The sequence below is a fragment of the Lucilia cuprina genome, chromosome 4, assembly GCF_022045245.1.
Source record: "Lucilia cuprina isolate Lc7/37 chromosome 4, ASM2204524v1, whole genome shotgun sequence".
Taxonomy (NCBI): domain Eukaryota; kingdom Metazoa; phylum Arthropoda; class Insecta; order Diptera; family Calliphoridae; genus Lucilia; species Lucilia cuprina.
Genome location: NC_060952.1, coordinates 53,960,972 through 53,987,490, shown reverse-complemented (window position 1 = coordinate 53,987,490; position 26,519 = coordinate 53,960,972). Strand labels below are relative to the sequence as shown.

The window sequence follows — 26,519 nt, the reverse complement described above, 5'->3', positions numbered from 1 at the left end:
TAGAAAAACAAATTTTTGTATTAAATTAATATGGAAGGTGCCGCTCCCCTCATTGGTTGTTCGCCAATTTATTACTTCAAATGTTTACATCGATGTTAAAGTTATTCATGCAAAATTTTAAGATTCTAACTGTATTAGTTTCCAACATAAACGAATTTTTGTATTTAATTTATATGGAAGGTACCACGCCCCCTAACGCTAGTCCTCCCACATTTTATCCTAACATAATCATATTGACACTAAAATAGCTCCGACAAAATTTGAGGACTCTAACTCAGACGTCGGCGCTAGTATTGTTCTGACAACGAAGATTTTCGGCAAATTACATGTACACAACACGATCGCATACGAACCTCTAAACAAGAGCATCAAAAATACAAATATTTTATTTAGTTGCTTGACAGCATTCAACAAAGCAGGTTAATGTCGCTTTGTTAAAGAAATTGCAAACACAACTTGAAAAAACAAAAACAACTTGCAAAACCAAGAGCATAATTTACAAAAACAACGTACACTCTAAATAATTTTCTAGAATGCATAACAATAAAAGTAAATAAGTTAATCTTGTTTCATACTTTTTTTGTACATTTTAATTAGAAATGTTGTTTCTATATGAAGAAATTATCATTCTTCAATGTACTTATTGATTACACATTGTTTATAAATATTCGCATTTTGCAGTAATGCAATTTAATATTCAAAATTAAAAATAACCAAATATTTTTTCAGTGCAATTTCAATGAAAAAATGCCAATAGTGTGTGTGTAGTATATATATATATATATATATATATGTATATATATATATATGTATATATATATATATATATATATATATATATATATATATATATATATATAAAAATTAATGTGTGTTTGTATGTTTGGACGCTATAGACTATTAAACGGCTGAACAGATTTGCTTGAAATTTTCACTGCGTATTCCTGTATGACTGAAATAGGTAATAGTTGAATTTTCAAGTGGGCGAGAAGCCACGCCCACATTAAGAAAATTTAAAATTCACATATTTGAGATAATAATAACAGTTAGAGTCCTTAAATTTTGTCGGAGGAACTTTAGTGTCTACAAAACTTCGTTTATCTTGAGATAATGTAACAGTTAGAGCATATACCGGCGGATAGAGAGGCAGATAAAAAAATCACCACTACACACACACTATTGGCATTTTTTCATTGAAATTGCACTGAAAAAATATTTGGTTATTTTTAATTTTGAATATTAAATTGCATTACTGCAAAATGCGAATATTTATAAACAATGTGTAATCAATGTACTTAAGAATGATAATTTCTTCACATACAAACAACATTTCTAATTAAAATGTACAAAAAAAGTATGAAACAAGATTAACTTATTTACTTTTATTGTTATGCATTCTAGAAAATTATTTAGAGTGTACGTTGTTTTTGTAAATTATGCTCTTGGTTTTGCAAGTTGTTTTTGTTTTTTCAAGTTGTGTTTGCAATTTCTTTAACAAAGCGACATCAACCTGCTTTGTTGAATGCTGTCAAGCAACTAAATAAAATATTTGTATTTTTGATGCTCTTGTTTAGAGGTTCGTATGCGATCGCACAGTGGTATAGGAAAAAAAAAGAGGGAAATAATTCGGTAACTTCTAAACGGTTAATCCGATTTTAATGAAATTTGGTATGCACAAAGAGGAGGTGTTGTCGAGTTTAGGTTTTGAATTTGGACCTTATAGGCCAACCAGGGGCCCGGCGGGGGGTCCTCAAATTAGGACACCTCGGCTATGTTAAATTTTTAAAACGATCCTATTTCTTCATTTGAGTTCCGATTTAAAAAAAATTTCGTATATAGAATCTCCTCATCGAGCACTATAAAAAATGTCGTCATAACAGTAAATTATCTCTTATAGTTTAGGAGATATTCGCATTTGAAAATTAAAATTTTAAAATTTTTTCTTACTTTAGTTTTTTGATAATAGCGGGTCCAAATATTCCCGATTTTCGCCATTTCTTTTTTTATTCGCTTAACAACAAGTTTATATATCAAGCAGTGAAAGAATTATGTAAAAATCATGACTGAGTCCAAAGTTATAGGCATTTTAATTTAAAAAAATTAAAAAAAGGCGATTTTTTGCCATTTTTTTGGGAAAAAAGTATCTTTTTCTTTTTAAGTTATCTAAAAAGTTTCTAAGAAGATGTATATAGAATTTATACTTTTTGAAAAGTTGACTTTACATAAAATACGATAAATGAAACAAAACCTAAAAATTTTTGATACCGAGGGGACCAGGTCCATCCAAAAAGCCCTATTTTTTTATAGAAAATTCAATTTTGAGCAAAAATTCTCAAATCGCATAGTCGATATCAAATTATAGTGACCTGTTTTATATGACCCAATATGTTCTTAATCATTTTGTAACGGGTTTCGATAACCCCGCCCCTGGTATGGATATAATAGGCAAAAAACCAAAAAATCCCATTTTTGGGATTTTTTTAAAACTTTTTTGGGAATTCCGGGATTTCTAATAAGAAAATTCGAACTTTTTATTTAATTTTAGATTTTGAGTAAAAAAATCTACCTAACTGTAAAATTTCATCAAAAAATATTCATAAATAAAATTTTTATTGCAATTTGAAAAATTTGTATCTTCGCAAAAACTGAATAAAAAACATTTTTTTAATTTTTTAAAAAAGTATTCCGCGAATTTTTTAATTTTCAAAAATTATATACAGTTTTGAAAAATAAACAAAATTACCTTTCCATTGATATATAACATGCCTACCTAATGTTTTTTTAAGTGACAAATTAATTAGGGAAAACTCAACATCTTTTAGAAAATTTACCTAGCACTATTATTTTCATCCATAACGTTAACTCTTAAATTTGTTACATATATTAAAAAATTTTCAGGTATTATTTTTTAAACTGTAATGATTTTTACCCCTATAGGTCACTTTAATAGGTAGCTTATTAAAGTGACCTATTGAGGAAAAATTCATTACATAAGGATACGTTAGACATATTAGGTAGAATATTATAACCCTTTAAAAAATAATTTAATTTAAGTACCTGTAATTAATATATAAGACAGGTTTATATCTGTTTGTAATTATTTGTAATTTTCTAACCATGGCGATCGTACTAAAAAAAATTATTTGTGCTCCATTTTATTTGAACACTCTTCGGCTCCTTTTCAAGATAAAATGAACTTCTTATTGAAATATATTGAAACTGCACATGAAAATAAAGTGGATAAAACTGATATATGTGAAATTGAAAATTTTATAAAATCAGTTGATATAAAACTGAAGAGTGTTCGGTATTCCATTGCTAAATTTCGATCGAAATTTTCTGATTGGCTGGATGAATGTGTAGAAGTTGCTATTTGCGTATCAACTGTTGGTGCTCCCTGTAAGCAGTATGAGGATTTGAGCTCAAAATCTAAGAGGAAAAGGTTATCAACTTCACTAGAAACCTTATCTAACGAAGAAATTTCGGACACTTTTAAAGCAATGTTAAGAAAAGAAAAACAGCCTTTGGATGCCATAAAAATTGCAAATATTCTTCCAACCGCATCACCAAGACGACTGAAAAGAATTGTAAAGAGTATACCCACACCATCATCTGATACAACGTTCACTGAGGAAGAAGCTATTGCGCTTATGTTGCAGCTGGGATTAAGTCGTGATAACTACATAACGTTAAGAAAGGCGCTATCTGAAAAAGGAGTGGATGTTTTACCATCATATGACAAAATAAATGAAAAGAAGAAAAGCATTATACCACCTCCTATTGAAATAACTGATCGGAAGGCTGTTATTGGACTCGGCGCTCTACTCGAAAATACTGCTTTAAGGATTGCTTCTGACTTTTCTTCAGACCAACTAAAAAAAATAAATTCTTGTGATCTTCAACTCATTTGTAAGAGGGGATGTGATGGATTATCAGCACTCTCGGAATATAAACAAATCAACACAAGTGAATCATCTTCCGAGTATAAAAGTGTATTTATGGCATCGCTAGTTCCATTAAGAATTCGAAAGTATGCTGACAGCGATTCTCCATCAACCAGTTTCGATGATATTTGAAGAATTCGACTCCAGGATCCAAAGCTTTTTGTAGGCCAATAAGCTTTGAGTATATAAAGGAATCCAAAACAACAACGCAAGATTTGATAAATCGTATTGAAGCAGAAATTAAAAACTTGGAACCTATAACAATCGAAATAGAAAATTATTCGTTTAACATGTCCTATGATTTAAAACTTACAATGATTGATGGAAAGTTGGAAATGCCATTACAGGAACATCATCTACTTGGTACTGCTACATATGTGGTGATAAAAAAATCAGAATTTTCGAATATTTCCAAGCAAAGATCAATAAATGAGGAAACATTACAATTTGGAATATCCCCCCTACATGCTCGCATACGATTTCTGGAACATTTTCTACATTTAGCATATGATTTAAAGTACAGAAGCATACCGGAAAATGCAAACAAAAGTGCAAATAACAATAAGGAGTTAATGGAAATGAGAGCCAGTGAGAAACGAAGAATTCAAGAGAATTTAAAAAGCGGATGGGGATTAATATTGATAAACCACTCACAGGATATGGAAGCACAAACGATGGTAATACCGCTAGACGTTTTTTTAAACATTTTGAAACTACTTCCGAAATAACCGGAATTAGTATGGATTTACTGCAAAAGGTCAATATTATTCTAATGGCGATAAATAGCAAGCATAAAGTGAACGCAACAAAATTTGGAGAGTATTCTACAAAAGTTTCTAAATTACTTTTGGAATTATATCCCTGGAAAGAAATGACACCTACAGTTTCACAAGATATTATGTCATGGAAAGGTCATCATAGAACATAATATTCTGCTGCCTTTAGGAGAGCTTACAGAAGAACCCCAAGAATCGAGGAATAGAGACTTTAAGCATATTCATCAGTTTAGCTCAAGGAAGTGTTCTAGGCAGTCTCAAAATGAAGATATTTTTAATAATCTGATTCTATCTTCTGATCCTGTTTTATCTACTATAAGGAAACGTTGGATTTGCTACAAAACGTTAGCATTTGAAAATATTCATGAATTTAAAGATTTACTTTATCTTTTAGATATGGACTACTGTGATACCGATTATTTTACAAAATTATATTAATTTATAAAAAAAATAAATAAAGACTATTTTTATATAAAATAAAACTTGTTAATTTGTTTTTAGGGATAAATAATAAAAGATTAATCGTAAAAAGTGCTGTAAAAATTCATAAAAATTTAGGTAGTAAAACATGCCTAACAAATGTATGGATGAAAATAATAGTACTAGGTAAATTCTCTAAAAGATGTTGAGTTTTCCCTAATTAATTTGTCACTTAAAAAACATTAGGTGGGCATGTTATATATCAATGGAAAGGTAATTTTTTCAAAACTGTATATAATTTTTGAAAATTAAAAAATTCGCGGGAATACTTTTTTTTAAAAAATTAAAAAATGTTTTTTTATTCAGTTTTTGCGAAGATACAAATTTTTCAAATTGCAATAAAAATTTTATATTATGAATATTTTTTGATGAAATTTTACAGTTAGGTAGATTTTTTTACTCAAAATCTAAAAATTAAATAAAAAGTTCGAATTTTCTTATTAGAAATCCCGGAAATCCCAAAAAAGTTTTAAAAAATCCCAAAAATGGGATTTTTTGGTTTTTTGTCTATATATTCCATACCAGGGGCGGGGTTATCGAAACCCGTTACAAAATGATTAAGAACGATTGGTCATATAAACAGGTCACTATAATTTGATATCGACTATGCGATTTGAGAATTTTGCTCAAAATTGAATTTTCTATATAAAAATAGGGTTTTTTGGATGGACCTGGTCCCCCGCTATCAAAAATTTTTAGGTTTTGTTTCATTTATCGTATTTTAATGTAAAGTCAGCTTTTCAAAAAGTATAAATTCTATATACATCCTTCTTAGAAACTTTTTAGATAACTTAAAAAGGAAAAAAGATACTTTTTCCCCAAAAAATGGCAAAAAAATCGCCTTTTTTTAATTTTTTAAATTAAAAATGCCTATAACTTTGGACCTCAGTCATGATTTTTACATAATTCTTTCACTGCTTGATATATAAACTTGTTGTTAAGCGAATAAAAAAAGGAAATGGCGAAAATCGGGAATATTTGGGACCCCTATTATCAAAAAACTAAAGTAAGGACGGTAAAAATTTTAAAATTTTAATTTTCAAATGCGAATATCTCCTAAACTATAAGAGATAATTTACTGCTACGATGACATTTTTTATAGTGCTCGATGAGAAGATTCTATATACGAATTTTTTTTTTTAAATCGGAACTCAAATGAAGAAATAAGATCGTTTTAAAAATTTAACATAGCCGAGGTGTCCTAATTTGAGGACCCCCCGCCGGGCCCCTGGTTGGCCTATAAGGTCCAAATTCAAAACCTAAACTCGACAACACCTCCTTTTTGTGCATACCAAATTTCATTAAAATCGGATTAACCGTTTAGAAGTTACCGAATTATTTCCCTCTTTTTTTTCCTATACCACTGTGGATCGTGTTGTGTACATGTAATTTGCCGAAAATCTTCGTTGTCAGAACAATACTAGCGCCGACGTCTGAGTTAGAGTCCTCAAATTTTGTCGGAGCTATTTTAGTGTCAATATGATTATGTTAGGATAAAATGTGGGAGGACTAGCGTTAGGGGGCGTGGTACCTTCCATATAAATTAAATACAAAAATTCGTTTATGTTGGAAACTAATACAGTTAGAATCTTAAAATTTTGCATGAATAACTTTAACATCGATGTAAACATTTGAAGTAATAAATTGGCGAACAACCAATGAGGGGAGCGGCACCTTCCATATTAATTTAATACAAAAATTTGTTTTTCTGGAGATAATATAGATAATACAGTTAAAGTCCTAAAATTTTTTCGGAGCCACTTTAGTGTCAATATGATTATTGAGAATAAAATGTGAGAGGACTAGTGATAGGGGGCGTTTATATTGGAAACTATTACAGTAATAATCTTATACAACTAAATTCTAAATATTTTTAAGAACAAAGAGCAAACTTTCATGAACAGATAGTGTATAACGAGCAAACTTTTAATGGGGACTATGAATAAAATACAAAATATTGTTTATCTAGGAAAATATGGAACTAGATTCATAAAAATTTTGCTTATATTACTTTAATATTCATCTGAACGTTTTAAGGATAAAGGGCGGACTTTAATCTGGGGAGCTTGAAGCCCCCACATGAATTAAGTAGAAAAAATAGTTATCTAAGAAACTATTAGAGCTAGGAATTTCAGTGGAGGGCTTGCCACCACATATATGAATTAAATAGAAAATTTCGTATATCTTGAAAACTGTTAGATAATTCAAATTTTTCATAGATAGATAGAAATTGGCGAACTTTCAATAATTTGCTTGGCATCTCTCATATGTAACATATTGTTAATCTGGAATACTATTGTGGTTGTAATTTTCAAAATCGTTAAGTGTGTTTTTTATTTATACTAGATGGTAAAAAAATATTGTATATCCCAAGGCATTAGAATTATTCTTTAAGACTAAAGGTATATATCAAATTTTAGCAAGTAAGAAGTAAATATATCATTAATGCATTATTTTAGAATTTAAATGAAATATATTGTCATCAAGATAAATTATAATAAACCTTTAAGAAAAATTTTATAATATAGTAACTAATTAAATAATTTTTTTGATTATTATGTATTTAATTTCGATAGGGGTAGCGAAGCACACCGGTTATTATTTTAGTAAATGGAAGAACCGAGATATGTAATTTTTTAGATGTTTTAGAAAAATTATTAAAAACTGAAAATTTTATTTCCACAATCTGAAGTTTAATCTTATTTGTTTTAAAATTTTTCAAATAATTAACAAGTGACAAAAATACCATTGCAAGACCTTGTAGGGCGTGAACAGATAATAAGGAATTACGTTATTTAAAAGAGAATATTGTTCTTTAAAACCCCGTTAAGTTTTTCAAGCACTTCAGATTTATTTGACAGAAAATAAACATACCTGAAACATGTGCTTTTATCCTTAAAGTCGATTGTACCAAAACCATGTATACTCAGTTTCTCATTATTTGCAATGTAAAAAAAGATCATCGTTTATCATATGCAAATCCGAAAACCACTCTTTACTTGACGTCATATGCTGAGTAGCGGCCGAGTCTGTAATCCACACATCTTTACATGGAGCCGAAATAAGGTCACTTGTTGTTGTTGCGACCTAAGGTACTTCATCTGAATGCCTTTCTCTTCGCCTAATGTTTTCTGTCATTGCCTTTATTTGTCTTTTCTTTGCTTGCATTTTGTCGTTTTCTTTCTTTTCAAATTCATTTGAATTAATTCAAAATCAACTCAATTCAAATGAATTGCAATTCATTTGAATTGAAAACGAATTGCAATTCATTTTCCAAAATCATTTGAGTTGGAAACGAATTGCAATTTATTTTTAACAAATTCATTCGAGTTGGAAATGAATTGATATTTATTTTTATTAAATTCATATGAATTGACTCAAATTTCATTCAATTAATTTTTTATGTAAAAGGAATTAATTCAAAATTCACAAATAATTCACGAATTAACTCATTTACAGCAGCGTGTACGCACAGTATTCAAATAGTTTGTGATTAAAAATGTTTAAAAGTTACTTATTTTTATACCCTCCACCACCATCAGTGGTGATAGAGGGTATATATAACTTTGTCATTCCGTGTGTAACACCAAGAAATATTCATCTGAGACCCAACAAAGTATATATTCATGGTCCTTATGAAATTCTGAGTCGATTTAGCTATATCCGCCTGTCTGTCCGTCTGTCTGCCTAAAACACGATCACGTTAAAACTAAGCCAAGGACATCAACAAAATTCACCGAAAATATTTATTGTTATCCTAAGCAGTTTGGTATTGAAAATGGGCAAAATCGGTTCACATCGGCAAAAGTTATGAATCAAAATTTGAAACAACCTCGAAAAAATAAGCTTTTGTTACACATTCTGATGTAATAATCTCGCAAACTATGCAAGATAATTCCTTAAAAATCGGCATACATTCGTTTCCACATAAGAGCTTAATCTCTGCGTAAAATCGAATCGGTCCACAATTTCATATACCTCCCATACAGAAGTACATATTCCCGGAAATTTGGTTTTTTGTTAATAACTTCCGTCGTTATGTCGATATCTTCACAAAATTTTAGAAATTAAAATTTTATGACAATAGAATTTATCCAGAGAAAAATTTTTTTTGGATAGGTCCATAATTGGTCATAGCTCCCATATAAGGTCCCCTCCCGGAAATCACTTAAACGCACATAACTCATTACTAAATTAAGATATCGACATAAAATTTGGTACAAGTAATGCTCTCATATACAGGAATATAACCATGAAAGCTTCTTTGGATCGGTCCATAATTGGTCATAGCTCCCATACAAGGTCCCCTCCCGAAAATCACTTAAACGCACATAACTCATTACTAAATTAAGATATCGATATAAAATTTTGGTATAAGTATTGCTCTTATATACAGAAATATTAAAATGAAACCTTTTTTTGATCGGTCCATAATTGGTCTTAGCTCCCATACAAGGTCCCCTCCCGAAAATCAGGTCGCCTCCCGAAAATCATTACTAAATTAAGATATCGATATAAAGTTTGGTACAAGTATTGCTCTTTTATACAGAAATATTACAAAGAAGGATTTTTTTGATCGGTTCATATTTGGTCGTAGCTTCCATACAACGCCCCCTACCGAAAATCTTTTAAACGCGCATAACTCATTACTAAATTAAGATATCGATACAAAATTTAGTACAAGTATTGCTTTTATATACAGAAATATAACCATGAAAGTTTCTTTGGATCGGTCCATAATTGGTCACTTAAACGCGCATAACTCATTACTAAAGATATCGATATAAAATTTGGTACAAGTATTGCTCTTAGATACAGAAATATTACAGTGAAAGTTTTTTTGGATCGGTCCATAACTTGTCATAGCTCCCATACAAGGTCCCCTCCCGAAAATCACTTAAACACGTATAACTCATTACTTAATTAAGATATCCATATAAAATTTGGTATTGATCATATACACAAAAATATTACTAGGAATTTTTTTCCATCGGTCTATAACTGGTCATAGCTCCCATACAAGGTCCCCTCCCGAAAATAACTAAAACGCACATAACTCATTACTAAATTAAGATATCCATATAAAGTTTGGCACAAATGTTGCTCATATACAAAGAAATTATGTTGTGAAATGTTTTTCCGGTCGGTCCACAATTGATCCCTTTTAGAAAAACACACATACAAGTTTCCCTTCCGAAAATCAGAAAAAACGCACATAACTCATAACCAAATATTTATATCCATACATTTAGCAAAAATATTGCTCTTATATACATAAATTCACTATAAAATTATTTTACGACTATTCCATATTTGGTCATAGCTCTTATACTAGGTCCAGAAAATCATTTAGATTCACAATATTTATTACCAAGTAGAATTCTGAAATTTTGTCTTTATGTACATAATTGGTCATAGCTCCCATACAAAGTCCTTTTACGAAAATCTCTAAAACGCCCACAACTTAAGTAAAACCAAATTAAGCTATTGATACATAATTTGGCAAAAATATTAGTTTTGTATACAAAAATTCTATTTCTCCTATACTAGGTCCAGCCCTTAAAAGCACTTTAACCGTATTTAAAGAGCATTATCAATTTGTGTTTAACAAAATTTTGTGTAAAACAAAATTATATATGTTAAATCTTGGAATTGTAATAGATTTAACTTTTGGGATTTTTTCTATTAAAGATATGAGAAAACTTATTTCTACAAATATTTGATCAATGTTTAAGATTCGGCACAGCCGAATATAGCACTCTAACTTGTTTAACCCAAAATAAACTTAATAAAATATTTGGTAAATTGCGACTTCAATTGGTATACTAAAAACTATAGTTTTTCAAACTCCTGTTTTATGTATTAAAAACAACAACAACTTTTTTAATGAACTTATTTATATATATATTTCAGTTTTACCGAGATCACAAGCTTTTACTGAAGTTATTTGTTTTTCTGGGAGTGATGCCATTGGCAAGGGAAGCTGGAAAAGTTACTTTTAATTGGAAATCCCCTCAGATGCTCTACGCTCTATTTTTTTACATATTAACATCAACATTAGTGCTACGTGTGGGTTATGAAAGGATTAAAATTTTAGTAACCATTACCGAGTTTGACGAATACATTTACGCAATCATTTTTATTATTTTTTTAATTCCGCACTTCTGGATCCCATATGTTGGGTGGTGCGTGGCCGACCGTGTGGCTTATTACAAAACAATGTGGGGATCATTTCAAGTAAGTACAAAAAACTTAAAAAATACTTTTAATTTAAATAGTTATTTTTTAGTTTTATATACTGTGATGTCAAATGTAGTTATTTATTTTTCTTTTTTGTGGATTTTTTTTACTTGAAAATGAAGAGAAAAATAGAAAGAATTCTAACTTTTATAAATTTTTTTTAAATTTCATGTTTTTAGCAACTAAAAATATACATATTTTATTCATTTTTAAACTTTAAAATGTTAAAGAAAATGTTTTTTTTGAGTATAACATTATAAATTGGACAATTCTACTTAAACTTTCCACAATATAATATTGCGACCTCCCATAAAATATATATGTAAATGTATATATTAATGAAGGGATGGATAATACTTTTTTAGCATCTAAACTACATATTAGTTTTTAGAGTTATTAACTTTTTAAAATGTTTTTTCTTTCAACATATGTAATTCGCAAATTATTATAATTAAATATGTATAATGTAATTTTGTTAAATCTTTACCTTTAATATGTATATATTTAATTAAAAATATAGTTAAAAAGCTCAAATTTGTGTTTTTGTATACATATATTTTAATATTTAAAATAAATATGTGCAGAACAAGGCGAAAAATATTTGCTACTTTTAAACTAAAAAAATGTGTTACATTAATATTATCAAAAAATCTAATATAAAGGTTTCTCTCAGTGATAAACTACAAAAACACAGTTATAAATGGTGATCACAGCAATTAACCTTATAAAAACAAAGTGGACCCGTTATTTTAAGTATCTGCATATAATTTTGTCATTCCGTGTGTAACATAAGGAAATATTCATCTGAGACCCAACAAAGTTTATATATTCTGGGTTCAGAATTGATTTAGCTATGTCCGTCCCTCTGTCTGAGTAAAACACGCTTACGTAAAACCGAAGCAAAGCAAATTAATAACATTCGACCAAAAGACTCACTGTTGTCATAGGCAGTTTAGAATTGAACATGAGCAAAATGGATTTACAAAAACTGTGCAATATAATTATATGAAAACCACCACACTTTTATTTCTCCATGAAATCTTGACACCGGTTGAAAATTGGCAGAATCGGTTTACAACTTCATATACCTAAACTACGCAGAGAAAAAACATGGTTGTGGTAACCATGTTCTAAGAGCAACATATTATGGTTAAAATTATGACTATAGTCTAAATATATTATGGTTATTGTAACAATTTTAAAATATCATCTTATGGTTAAAATCAAGTAAAACATTTTATCATAATATTTTTTATTTACCATAATATTGTTTGACTATATTATGAACCAATGCACAGTGGGGCAGAATGGAAATTTTTTGGAAATAAATCTGGCATTTCTAAACGGCTGATCCGATCGGGATAAAATTTGGCGTGAGCGTAGCCAAGGAGTATTCGAGTTTAAGTTTTGAAGATGAACCCCGTAGATACCCCTGGGACGGAGCTGTGGCGGCTCAAAGTAGGGTACCTACGACATGTAAAATTTTTAAACTCGTGCCATTTTTTTATTTTTCACCCAAATACAAAGATTTTTATATTTTCTGAAAGCGGCGAGATCTTGAAAAAACATGCTTGGACATACTACTTATCTCTTATAATATCCGAGTTATAGGCATTTAAAAATTTAGTGATACAAAATTTACGATACCTTGGTCCGCCTTTTTTTTGAATACCGGGCGTAATTTTGGACCAAATGAACTAAAAAATCCAAAATATACGTTTTTTAATTTAAAAAATTTTAGATTTTTGCCGTTTTTTTGCCCAAAATGTGTCTTAACTCTTTAAAATAAAATTTTCTTTAAGAACATATAACAATTTTATAGTTTTCTAAAAGGTATCTTTACGCAGAACGCTTTGTCGTAAAAAACTTGTCCTATTTTTTGAAAATGTTTCCACTGCGTCCTTCCGAATATGACTTATTTTTTTATCTAAACTTCAACTTTGGGCGACATGTTCTAAAATCCCAAAGCTGGGATCAGAAAACTGAAAGCAGTTTTGGAAACCTCAATATGTTTTCTATTTACTCCAAAAGTATTTTCCCAGCCCTGAAAGAAATATGGACCCTATGGGCAAACATGTAAAAAATCCCATTTTTGGGATTTTCATTCCTATTTTTGGGAATTGCGGGATGCCCTTTGACCTTTTCAATTTGTTTGCATTTTCTTATTTGAAATGACAAATTTAACAAGTGTTGAAGATTTCATTGAGTTTTGTTCATAAATAAAGATTTTGTCATATATTACATATTTGTCAAATTTCTAAAACTATGATTTATATCAAAATTTTAATAGGGTCGCACATAGCTACAACAATTTAGTCCATATTTATCCGTTAATATCTTTTTTTAGTTAGATATGGAAATTCTCGACCCTTTACAAAAAATTTCAAGCCAATATCCCAATTACATTCAAAAATATGTTAATTTAAACCTGTATCCTTTAATTTCATATTTTTCATATTTTAGTATTAAATATGACAGAACATGTTTAAATCTTATATTTACCTATTTTCTATTTGTTTGCTTATCCTTATAATTGAAAGGTCCTATTATGCTTAAATTTTCAGAAATTTATAACTATTTTTTACCTAAATTTTTCGACGGATCATTTCGTTCTGTTTCGTTTATGATCATGTAGGTAAAAATATAAAGGTCATGATAATTTCGATTCATTCACTAATAAGAAATATCAATGATTGAATTACAGGTTATAGTAATATAGTTCTAAATGTTAATAGGTAGACAGTTCGTAATTTTTTACTTTGGAATACCTGTATCGGAAATGACAAGAATTGGTATATAAGTAAACTTCTCAGATTTTAAGTATCATATTTAATAAATCTACAATGAAGATTACATTAAAGTAAGAGGAGTTGTGTTCCGTTTTATGGAGTGTATCTTCAAAAGGGCCAGAAAGAATTGAAAACATTTCAAATTATATAAAAACTACATATAGTAGAAAAGTAGACAAAACAGGCATATCAAAAATTGAAAACTTTTTGATGTAAAAAGTAAGTATGTGGATGGAAATCAAAAGAAATTTCGATAAAAATTTTGTAGTTGGATAGAAACTACTACGGAAATCTCAACTTACAACACATATGTTCAAGGTCAAAACAAAGAGGGTCACACAAAAACTTTTTTCAATCTCAAAAAATGAGGAAATTGCTGATACATTTAACGAAATGCTGAAAAAGGAAAACCAACCTATGGGTGCCGTACATATTGCAACTATTCTTCCTAATGCATCACCAAAACGGCTTAAGCGAATTGTGGAAAGTATACCAACTCCAACATCACAATCAAATTTTACTGAAGAGGAAGCAATAGCGCTTATGTTGGAACTGGGTCTCAGTCGAAATAAGTACCAAATATTAAGGAAAGATCTGCATGAAAAAGGACACAATATATTACCATCATACAAGGCGATCCAGGAAAAAAAAACAAACTATCCTACCATCACCTATTGCTGTTAATGATGTGGAAGCTTGTATTGATATATCATCTTTGCTCGAAAACACAGCATCAAGAATTGTGTCAGGCTTTTCAGAAGACCAACTAAGGAAAATTCATAACTGTGGTGTTGTCTTAATGTGTAAGTGGGGATGTGACGGTTTATCAGCACTTCCAGAATACAAACAAGCTTGTGGAAGTCGGACATTAGCAGACTACAAAAGTATATTTATGTCATCATTAGTGCCATTACGAATTCGTTCATATTCCCTTAATCCATCATCGTTAAGCATCGGAAATTTATTTGAAGATATATGGATCAATACAACTCCGGGTTCAAAAAATTTTTGTAGAACCATTGGATTTGAATATATAAAGTAGTCAAAGAAAACAACAAAAGATTTAGTGGAATATTTAAAAGATGAAATAAATGCACATGAGCCCATTTGCATAAAAATAAAGGAATTCTCTATTAACGTATCATATCAGCTAAGCTTAACAATGATTGATGGAAAGGTCAGCAATGCCATAACAGAAACTTCTTCCTTCTGGAGATGCTCAATATGTAATGAGAAAAAGTAATTCTCAAATATAAACAAAAGCAGAAGTATTAATGAGAAGTCCTGTCTTTCGGAATTTCACCACTCCATGCCAGAATACGATTTTTGGATTACTTTGTACACATAGCATACGACCTCAAATATAGAAGTGTGCCAGAAAATAATGAAGAATTGAAAGAACTGAGAGCTGCGGAAAAAACAGAATCCAAGAAGAATTTAAAGTTCAGATGGGATTAAACATCGACAAACCACTTCCAAGTTGCGGTAGTACAAATGACGGTAATACGGCGAGAAAGTTTTTTCGTGATTTTTAAATTACTTCAAAAATAACTGGAATCGACAAGGAGTTGCTTCTCTGTATCCATGGAGGGAACTTACACCAATAGTACAAAAAGTATTGTGTCATGGTCAAGTAATAATTGAATCGAATATTCTTCCACTTGGAGAGTTAGCAGAAGAAGCCCAGGAAGCGAGGAATCGAGATTTTAAGCATGTTCAACTTTTCAGCTCAAGAAAATTCTACAGGCAATCATAGAATGAAGATATTTTTAATAGTTTACTTCTATCTTCTGATCCTGTTCTTTCAACTATACGAAAAAAATGGATTTGTTATTTTAGAGGACATATATTACCTTCTGCATATGTATACCGATATGACAGATTATTTTATAGAAAATAAGTAGTGTAAGGAATTAACTATATAAGTAGGTTGTAAGAATTAATTGTATTATGTTTAAGATAAACAGTTCAAATAAAAAAGCTGTTATACTAACTGATGATATTGTATTAAATTGTGTTTTATATTTCGGTGGGCGGGATAGGTTGTTTGTGTGGGGTGATTTAGGTGTTGTTGTGCGTGGCTCATAATAAAATTATATTTTTTTATTGTATATACAATGTTATAGTCTTTAATAAAATAATTAACTAAATAATTTTTAAAAATTGTCCAAATATTGTATTCAACACCAAATGTATGTTCTGTCACACTTAATACTAAAAAAATATGAAAAAGATGAAATTAAAGGACACAGGTTTAAATGAACATATTTTTGAATGTAATTGAGATATTGGCTTGAAATTTTTTGTAAAGGGTCGAGAATTTCCATATCTAACTAAAAAAAGATATTAAGGGATAAATATGGACTAAATTGTTGTAGCTATCTGCGACCCTATTAAAATTTTGATATAAATCATAAAATAACTGGAATCGACAAGGAGTTGCTTCTCTGTATCCATGGAGGGAACTTACACCAATAGTACAAAAAGTATTGTGTCATGGTCAAGTAATAATTGAATCGAATATTCTTCCACTTAGAGAGTTAACAGAAGAAGCCCAGGAAGCGAGGAATCGAGATTTTAAGCATGTTCAACTTTTCAGCTCAAGAAAATTCTACAGGCAATCATAGAATGAAGATATTTTTAATAGTTTACTTCTATTTTCTGATCCTGTTCTTTCAACTATACGAAAAAAATGGATTTGTTATTTTAGAGGACATATATTACCTTCTGGATATGTATACCGATATGACAGATTATTTTATAGAAAATAAGTAGTGTAAGGAATTAACTATATAAGTAGGTTGTAAGAATTAATTGTATTATGTTTAAGATAAACAGTTCAAATAAAAAAGCTGTTATACTAACTGATGATATTGTATTAAATTGTGTTTTATATTTCGGTGGGCGGGATAGGTTGTTTGTGTGGGGTGATTTAGGTGTTGTTGTGCGTGGCTCATAATAAAATTATATTTTTTTATTGTATATACAATGTTATAGTCTTTAATAAAATAATTAACTAAATAATTTTTAAAAATTGTCCAAATATTGTCTTCAACACCAAATGTATGTTCTGTCACACTTAATACTAAAAAAAATATGAAAAAGATGAAATTAAAGGACACAGGTTTAAATGAACATATTTTTAAATGTAATTGAGATATTGGCTTGAAATTTTTTGTAAAGGGTCGAGAATTTCCATATCTAACTAAAAAAAGATATTAAGGGATAAATATGGACTAAATTGTTGTAGCTATCTGCGACCCTATTAAAATTTTGATATAAATCATAGTTTTAGAAGTTTAACAAATATGTAATATATGACAAAATCTTTATTTATGAACAAAACTCAATGAAATCTTCAACGCTTGTTAAATTTGTCATTTCAAATAAGAAAATGCAAAAAAATTTAAAAGGGTCAAAGGGCATCCCGCAATTCCCAAAAATAGGAATGAAAATCCCAAAAATGGGATTTTTTACATTTTTGCCCATAGGGTCCACATTTCTTTCAGGGCTGGGAAAATACTTTTGGAGTAAATAGAAAACATATTAAGGTTTTCAAAACTGCTTTCAGTTTTCTGATCCCAGCTTTGGCATTTTAGGAAGTTGAAGTTTTGATAAAAATAGGTCATATTCGGAAGGACGCAGCAACATTTTCAAAAAATAGGACAAGTTTTTTACGCTAAAGCGTTCTGCGTAAAGATACCTTTTAGAAAACTATAAAACTGTTATATGTTCTTAAAGAAAATTTTATTTTATTAATAAAAGAGTTAAGACACATTTTGGGCAAAAAAACGGCAAAAATCTAAAATTTTTTGAATTTTTAAATTAAAAAACGTATATTTTTGGATCTGTAAATGCTATTGATCTGAAATTTTTTGTATATTATTGGAAATTTTGTTGTCTAACTAACCAGAAAAAATTTAGTCCATTTGGTCCAAAATTACGCCCGGCATTCAAAAAAAAGGCGGACCAAGGTATGGTAAATTTTGTATCACTAAATTTTTAAATGCCTATAACTCGGATATTATAAGAGATATGTAGAATGTTCAAGCATGCTTTTTCAAGATCTCGTCAAGCGCTTTCAAAAAATATAAAAATCTTGTGTATTTGGGTGAAAAACAAAAAAATGGCACGAGTTTAAAAATTTTACATGTCGTAGGTACCCTACTTTGAGCCGCCACAGCTCCGTCCCTGGGGTTCATCTTCAAAACTTAAACTCGAATACTCCTTGGCTACGCTCACGCCAAATTTTATCCTGATCGGATCAGCCGTTTAGAAATGCCAGATTTATTCCAAAAAAATTTCCATTCTGCCCCACTGTGCAATGTGATCAAAATATCGTTAAAAATATGTATTCGAAACAGTGTTGCCACTTTCGTTATTATTAACCAAAATTGGTTACTATTATTTTGCATGTGTACATGTGAATTATTTTTTCGTTTTGGTTATTTTTTGCAAACAATTGAACTAAATGCTGTTAGCTTTTATTCAAAAAATAAAATTAAAAAAAAACTTCTTTTATCTCAAGTTTTAAATCAATTATGTAAATATACATGTTTTGAATTTTGGTAATATGTTGAAGTACCTATGAGTTTTCCACATATGAAATGAGTTGATTAAAATCATAACAACGCCGTAAAATTATTTAATTTACACTATTCAATCTAACACTGTGAATAATAAATCCGAGACACTGTATGCCGACGAAAACACGAAACAAAACGATAGTCGCGACTATCAGGTTACAATATTTTTATACTATCAAACTTAAATGTTATTTACTATAGGAAACGACTTATGGCCAAATTTAACATTTCATGTTGAACTTGAAAAATTTGTTTTTATTTATTGTAAAAGGTAATATAAATAGAAAAAAGTATATAAATACTTAGAGGATCATATAAATGTAAAAATATATTCAAATATGTATGTAAAAAAACATATTGTTTGTAACAGGATCTTATGGAATAAATTCAATAAAGCAAGAAACAGGTAGTAATGCATTAGTGATGATCAATAATGAAGGAAATTATAGGTATTTTAGAAATTGTAACAGGAATGTAAAAAATTAAGAGGGGACATAAAAACATAAAATGTTGTTTTTGTAATTTTGCATTGTGAAAGGTTAAAACAACAAAAATGTATGAGTGTATTACATACATATACATGTATGTTTTTCATATGCATGTACATACAGTGAATCAATTAAGTAATTTGCCTATGTAAAATTTTATAAATTTTAAGAAAAAACTTTATCTGAACAATTATTTACAGCAAAATAAAACTATTTGTTTGTTGTATTTTTTTAAAGAATATCTTATATCTTAAATGTAAATCTTATAAAATGTAAAATCGTGATATTATTTAACGAAATTTTTGATAAAATGAGAACGTACTGTTAATTTTTTAGGTCAATAAAGTATTTTGTTTTTTAGGTTTTTTGTTATTTTTTCAATATTGCTGCATTATTTCATACCGGAATTGACATGGGAAAACCGGATATCGGGTTGTCCGGAGGACTCGCACATATAACTTGTATGTATGTATGTATGTATGTATGTATGTATGTATGTATGTATGTATGTAAGTATGTGTGAAACAATAACAAAAAACATAAAAATGACCTGTAACAGTACTTTTCTTTCTCACTTTTCACGCACATTCCATAATGGTGGATTACGCTAGGCCAATTTTTTGATTTAACTTTGAATTGGTGGTGGGAAGAAGATATGTAGATATTTACATGTGATGCAAAAACACATTCCTCATAAAAATGACCTGTAGTAAGTAGTATATCTTTCCTACTTTATCATTTTACGCACATTCCTTAACGATGGTTTACGCAAGATCCTTTTTTGCTTTACTTGAATTGGTGGTGGAGAGAAGAGGAAAGAAATATCATTATTATTTAGTCTCTCTCATGTAAATTCAAAAGGTTGGCAATGGCATATGCTAATTTATTAACACCTATATATATTTTTCTTCGCACCTGTTCATTCATTATTGTAAGATAATTGCGAGTATGTAATAATAATTTATAGAAATGTGACACATGCATATGTACCTGCATATGAAAAACATACATGTATATGTATGTAATACACTCATACATTTTTATTGTTTTGACCTTTCACAATGTAAAATTACAAAAACAACTCTTAATTTTTTGCATTACTGTTACAAATTTCTAAAATACCTACAATTTCCTTCATTATTGATCATTTCATAGACACTACTAATGCATTACTACCTGTTTACAAACTTATTGTTATTGTTTCTTGCTTTATATTGAATTTATTCCATATCATCCTGTTACAAACAATATGTTTTTACATACATATTTGAATATATTTTTACATTGATATGATCCTCTAGTATTTATATACTTTCTTCTAATTATATTACCTTTTACAATAAATACAAATACATACATTTTAATACTCCACATAAAAATTATAAATTTAATAAATACATACATTCAATAATTCAACAATTTTCTAATTAAAATTTGGTTATTTCATGCATACATTTCTCCCATAATATACATACATATAAACGTTTTCAATTATTTTCTAAATAAAATTTGGTTATATCTTGCATACATTTTTCACATTTTATAATTTTTCAAAATCAACATGAAATGTTAAATTTTAGACCATAAGTCATTTCCTATAGTAAATAATATTTAAGTTTGATAGTAAAAATATTGTAACCTGGTAGTCGCGACTATCGTTTTGTTTCGTGTTTTCGTCGGCACATATGTATGTATATGCTCAGCTTGAGTACATTTCATGTTCGTATATTATTGCTTGCATGGCTTAAATATTGTTGACTTCGAATAATTTGTGTTGGAAAATATTTTAATATTATAGGCAAGCCATATGAAATATATGTGGGTATTATAAATATGTTAGCGAGTTGATGCGTAATATATTGTATGTGGAAACATTTTATATTTTTCTGTAAGCTGTAATATGCAATAGCTTGTATGGGTAAATATTTTTAGCAAAAATACTAGAAATATTTTGAACAGAACCATTTTTTAAATATGCATATTTTTAAATATGAGGTAAATGCATATTTATTGCAAAGTCAAAAATAAAAATATAAAAGCATTTACTAATATTTAAACTCTGAATAAAACCAACCTACATCCAAATATACGAACAAAATTTACAAAAACAAAATACTCAACTCAGTGACGCCAACAGCATACAAAACGAAATACACAGCTGAATAACCAAATACATATACACACAGTCAATTAGATACCGATCCTCATAAATTTTCACAAATACATTTCAAATAAAACTTTTTTATATTGAATTTCACCGCTATAGATGCTTTTTTAAGCAAAATAGTAATTTTCTGAATAGGGCATAATATGGGGCTAAGTGAAATCGTTGACTGATAATTCGCATTTTCAATACCAATCAAACTGGGTCAATTAAAAATATTTTTGCAAAATATTTCAGTTTTCTATCTTGTTTCTTTTCGACTCTATCGTGTTTTCAACAATAAATATATGTCTGTTCGCAGATTCCTTATCAAATGCAATTAATATTTATTTTAAAAAATAACTGAGTTTTTAACGCGCTTTAGCGCAATTAAAAAATATTCCACATACGACTTTTTGGAGAACAATTTTAAATTAAAAAATTCTTCCATTTTATGAACAGATTTGGAGATTTCCTTCGAAATTTGGGTTTAAATTATAATACCATGTAGCGGATGTTAGCATTACATTCATAACTTCAGCAATATTTGTAAACGTAATCTATCCAAATTATTCGACAAATTGACAAATTATAGAATTTAAGACGGTAAAATAAAAACTAGTATACAACATCATCGAGAAAATGTAAATAAAGAACTAAAAGTCATGGTGAGATAGTAGAAGTTAAAGGTCATGAGTATCAAACCTTTACATATATCGCGATTATTGTTCGTCGTATGAGTTTAGATGTTATTACAACTTTTGTATACAATACAATTTCATTTTTCTTAGCTGTGTTACTTAAAAATACCAGTTGATTAATACTTTAAAGATATTGTGATACTATTCATGCATCAATCAGCAGAAAATACTTTATTCTTATTAAATCATTTATCTTAGAATTTCGGCAAATTAGCACAATAATTGTTTATGCAAAATTTCAAATAGGTATAGAAGTTGCAATTATATTTTAAATTTTAAATTTAATTTGGAGGACATAATCTACTAAGTACGTAGAGTATTCCAACCAATTTTTTTTTCATATAAGTATCGCGAGTTCTTTACATAAAAAGTTCCAATAGAAATATTAAAGAAAGGACGGACGAGGTTGAATCGACCCAAAAAGTGAGTTTAAGTTCATGGATGCACCAAAAGGAGAGAGAGGATTTATTATTCACAGTGTTAGATTGAATAGTGTAAATTAAATAATTTTACGGCGTTGTTATGATTTTAATCAACTCATTTCATATGTGGAAAACTCATAGGTACTTTTGCTAAATTCTAACTAATTAAGATATCGAAAAATACCTTTGTGCACATAAGTATAACCAGTAGATGTACAAATTGTAGTAATAAAAATTTTTTGAATAGTAAAAACAACTTCAACATATTACCAAAATTCAAAACATGTATATTTACATAATTGATTTAAAACTTGAGATAAAAGAAGTTTTTTTTTTTAATTTTATTTTTTGAATAAAAGCTAACAGCATTTAGTTCAATTGTTTGCAAAAAATAACCAAAACGAAAAAATAATTCACATGTACACATGCAAAATAATAGTAACCAATTTTGGTTAATAATAACGAAAGTGGCAACACTGTTTCGAATACATATTTTTAACGATATTTTGATCGCATTGCACAGTGGGGCAGAATGGAAATTTTTTGGAAATAAATCTGGCATTTCTAAACGGATGATCCGATCAGGATAAAATTTGGCGTGAGCGTAGCCAAGGAGTATTCGAGTTTAAGTTTTGAAGATGAACCCCGCAGATGCCCAGGGACGGATCTGTGGCGGCTCAAAGTGCATATGAAAAACATACATGTATATGTATGTAATACACTCATACATTTTTGTTGTTTTGACCTTTCACAATGTAAAATTACAAAAACAACATTTTATGTTTTTATGTCCCCACTTAATTTTTTGCATTCCTGTTACAAATTTCTAAAATACCTATAATTTCCTTCATTATTGATCATTTCATAGACACTACTAATGCATTACTACCTGTTTACAAACTTATTGTTATTGTTTCTTGCTTTATATTGAATTTATTCCATATCATCCTGTTACAAACAATATGTTTTTACATACATATTTGAATATATTTTTACATTCATATGATCCTCTAAGTATTTATATACTTTCTTCTAATTATATTACCTTTTACAATAAATACAAATACATACATTTTAATACTCCACATAAATATTATAAATTTAATAAATACATACATTCAATAATTCAACAATTTTCTAATTAAAATTTGGTTATTTCATGCATACATTTCTCCCATAATATACATACATATAAACTTTTTCAATTATTTTCTAAATAAAATTTGGTTATATCTTGCATACATTTTTCACATTTTATAATTTTTCAAAATCAACATGAAATGTTAAATTTTAGACCATAAGTCATTTCCTATAGTAAATAATATTTAAGTTTGATAGTAAAAATATTGTAACCTGGTAGTCGCGACTATCGTTTTGTTTCGTGTTTTCGTCGGCACATATGTATGTATATGCTCTGCTTGCGTACATTTCATGTTCGTATATTACTGCTTGCATGGCTTCAATATTGTTGACTTCGAATAATTTGTGTTGGAAAATATTTTAATATTATAGGCAAGCCATATGAAATATATGTGGGTATTATAAATATGTTAGCGAGTTGATGCGTAATACTTATATTGTATGTGGAAACATTTTATATTTGTCTGTAAGCTGTAATATGCAATAGCTTGTATGGGTAAATATTTTTAGCAAAAATACTAGAAATATTTTGAACAGAACCATTTTTTAAATATGCATATTTTTTAATATGAGGTAAATGCATATTTATTGCAAAGTCAAAAATAAAAATATAAAAGCATTTACTAATATTTAAACTCTGAATAAAACCAACCTACATCCAAATATACGAACAGAATTTACAAAAACAAAATACACAACTCAGTGACGCCAACAGCATACAAAACGAAATACACAGCTGAATAACCAAATACATATACACACACGTGTACATCTTTTTCTGATATACAGTGTTGTTGTTACAAATCATGAAAAAATATGACATATTTTGATGAAATTTTCAGAGGTTGTCTCGGTTTTTTGCTCATATCTCCGTTATTTACCGACCAATTTTGGTGATTTTAAATAGCGATCTTCTCGAAAGCATTTCTAACAGAATTATTGAAGATTCGGATCTCGATGATATCTGAGGTCCTCTAAAAACTGATTTCAACAGACAGACGGACATGGCTTAATCGACTCCGCTATCTATAAGGATCCAGAATATATATATACTTTATAGGGTCGAAAAATTATATTATAGAAATTACAAACGGAATGACAAACTTATATATACCCTTCTCACGAAGGTGAATGGTATAAAAATCGGTTAATCGGTTATGATTTTTTAAAATGAAAACTAAAAATATATTCGTTTTCTATGGACTGTAGGGGAAGGAATTGGTATATGAACACCCCTGTATATTTTTGGTGTAGCAGTGTGTAATTAATGATTTATTGGCGTTTAAGTGATTTTCGGGGGAGCTATGTCAATACATGTACCGAAATTTTTATGTTAGTGGTATATGAGAACCATGCATATTTTTATACCCTTCACCACCATCAGTGGCAATGGAGGGTATATATAACTTTGTCATTCCGTGTGTAACACCAAGAAATATTCATCTGAGACCCAACAGAGTATATATATTGTGGGTCCTTATGAAATTCTGAGTCGATTTAGCTATGTCCGTTTGTCTGCCTAAAATACGCTCACATAAAAACTAAGCAGTTTGGTATTGAAAATCAGCAAAATCGATTCATATCCTAAAAAGCTATGAGTAAAAATTTCAGACTACCTCGAAAAAAATACGTTTTTTTCGTAATCCTTGTTTGGGTGTTTCTCAGAAACTACAAAAGATAATGAAATTTGTCACACATATTTTTTTCCAGGGATCAAGTATGTTGAAAATCACAATAATTGAATCACAATTTCCCATAGCCCCCATACAAAGATATATATTCCCGGAAGTTAGTTTATCGTTAATAACTCCTTCAAATATATCCGTATTAACAAAGAATTTTGTACATATGTAATAATATGAATAGAAATTATACTACTGATGAATATCTCAATCGGTCCACAATAGGTCATAGCTCCCATATAAGGCCCACTTCCGAAAATCATAAAATTTGACTCACTATGTTCGGTGTACATATAAACCATTCTACGAAATTTTTTCGTGATCGGTCCACAATTGGTCATAGCTCCCATATATGGCCCACAAATTAAAAAATCACTTAAAAGTTCATTGAAATATAGAGCTATCGGTGTAAAATTTGACCTGAATATGTTTTGTGTACATATAAACTATTCAACAACATAAGTTCCACTTCCAAAAATCACGAAATATAAGGTCCACTTCCAAAAATTACTTAAACATTTTATCATTAATGAAATGAATGATAAAATTCGACACAAACAACGTTTTGTCCATACATGAATCACCTTGAGAAATTTTTTTCGTTCCGGTTCATTATTGGTCATAGCTCTCATATAAGATTCACTTCCGGAAATCATTTAAGCGCATATATTTCATTGAATTATAAAGTTATCAGGATAAAATTCGACTTTCATATGTTGTGTGTACATTTAAATTACTAAACCAATTTTTTCCGGATAGGTTCATTATTTGTCAAAGCTGCCATATAAGGTGCACTCCCGAAAATCACTTTAACACATTTCATTAATTAATAAAGAATTTGGGTATAATTTGACTTAATAGATAGATCATTCTGCTAAAATGTTTTCGAACTAACCTAATATTGATCATACTTCTGATTTAAGGCCATAAACATCGTTTCAAAAATCACATAAACGAATAAAACTCGATAGGAATATGTTTGTAAATACTTAAATGAAATAAGTCGTATATTGAGTTTCGGTTGTGGACCTTGTACGACAACAAAATTTGGCACAGATATTACTTTTGTATACAGAAATATTACCGTTAAAGTTTTTTTCCGACCGGTCAACAATTGTTTATAGCTCC

At 29.1% G+C, this 26,519-nt stretch overlaps 1 protein-coding gene across 2 annotated transcripts in view; it reads left to right on the top strand.

Moving 5' to 3' along the window:
- The window catches only part of LOC124419436 (gustatory and odorant receptor 22-like), a 300,765-nt gene that overhangs the window by 40,825 nt on the left and 233,421 nt on the right, over positions 1-26,519 (top strand). For both annotated transcript variants that reach the window (XM_046948902.1, XM_046948903.1), the window contains exon 2: positions 11,114-11,437. In XM_046948902.1, coding sequence (XP_046804858.1) covers positions 11,114-11,437 — 324 coding nt within the window. The remainder of the gene's footprint in view (positions 1-11,113; positions 11,438-26,519) is intronic.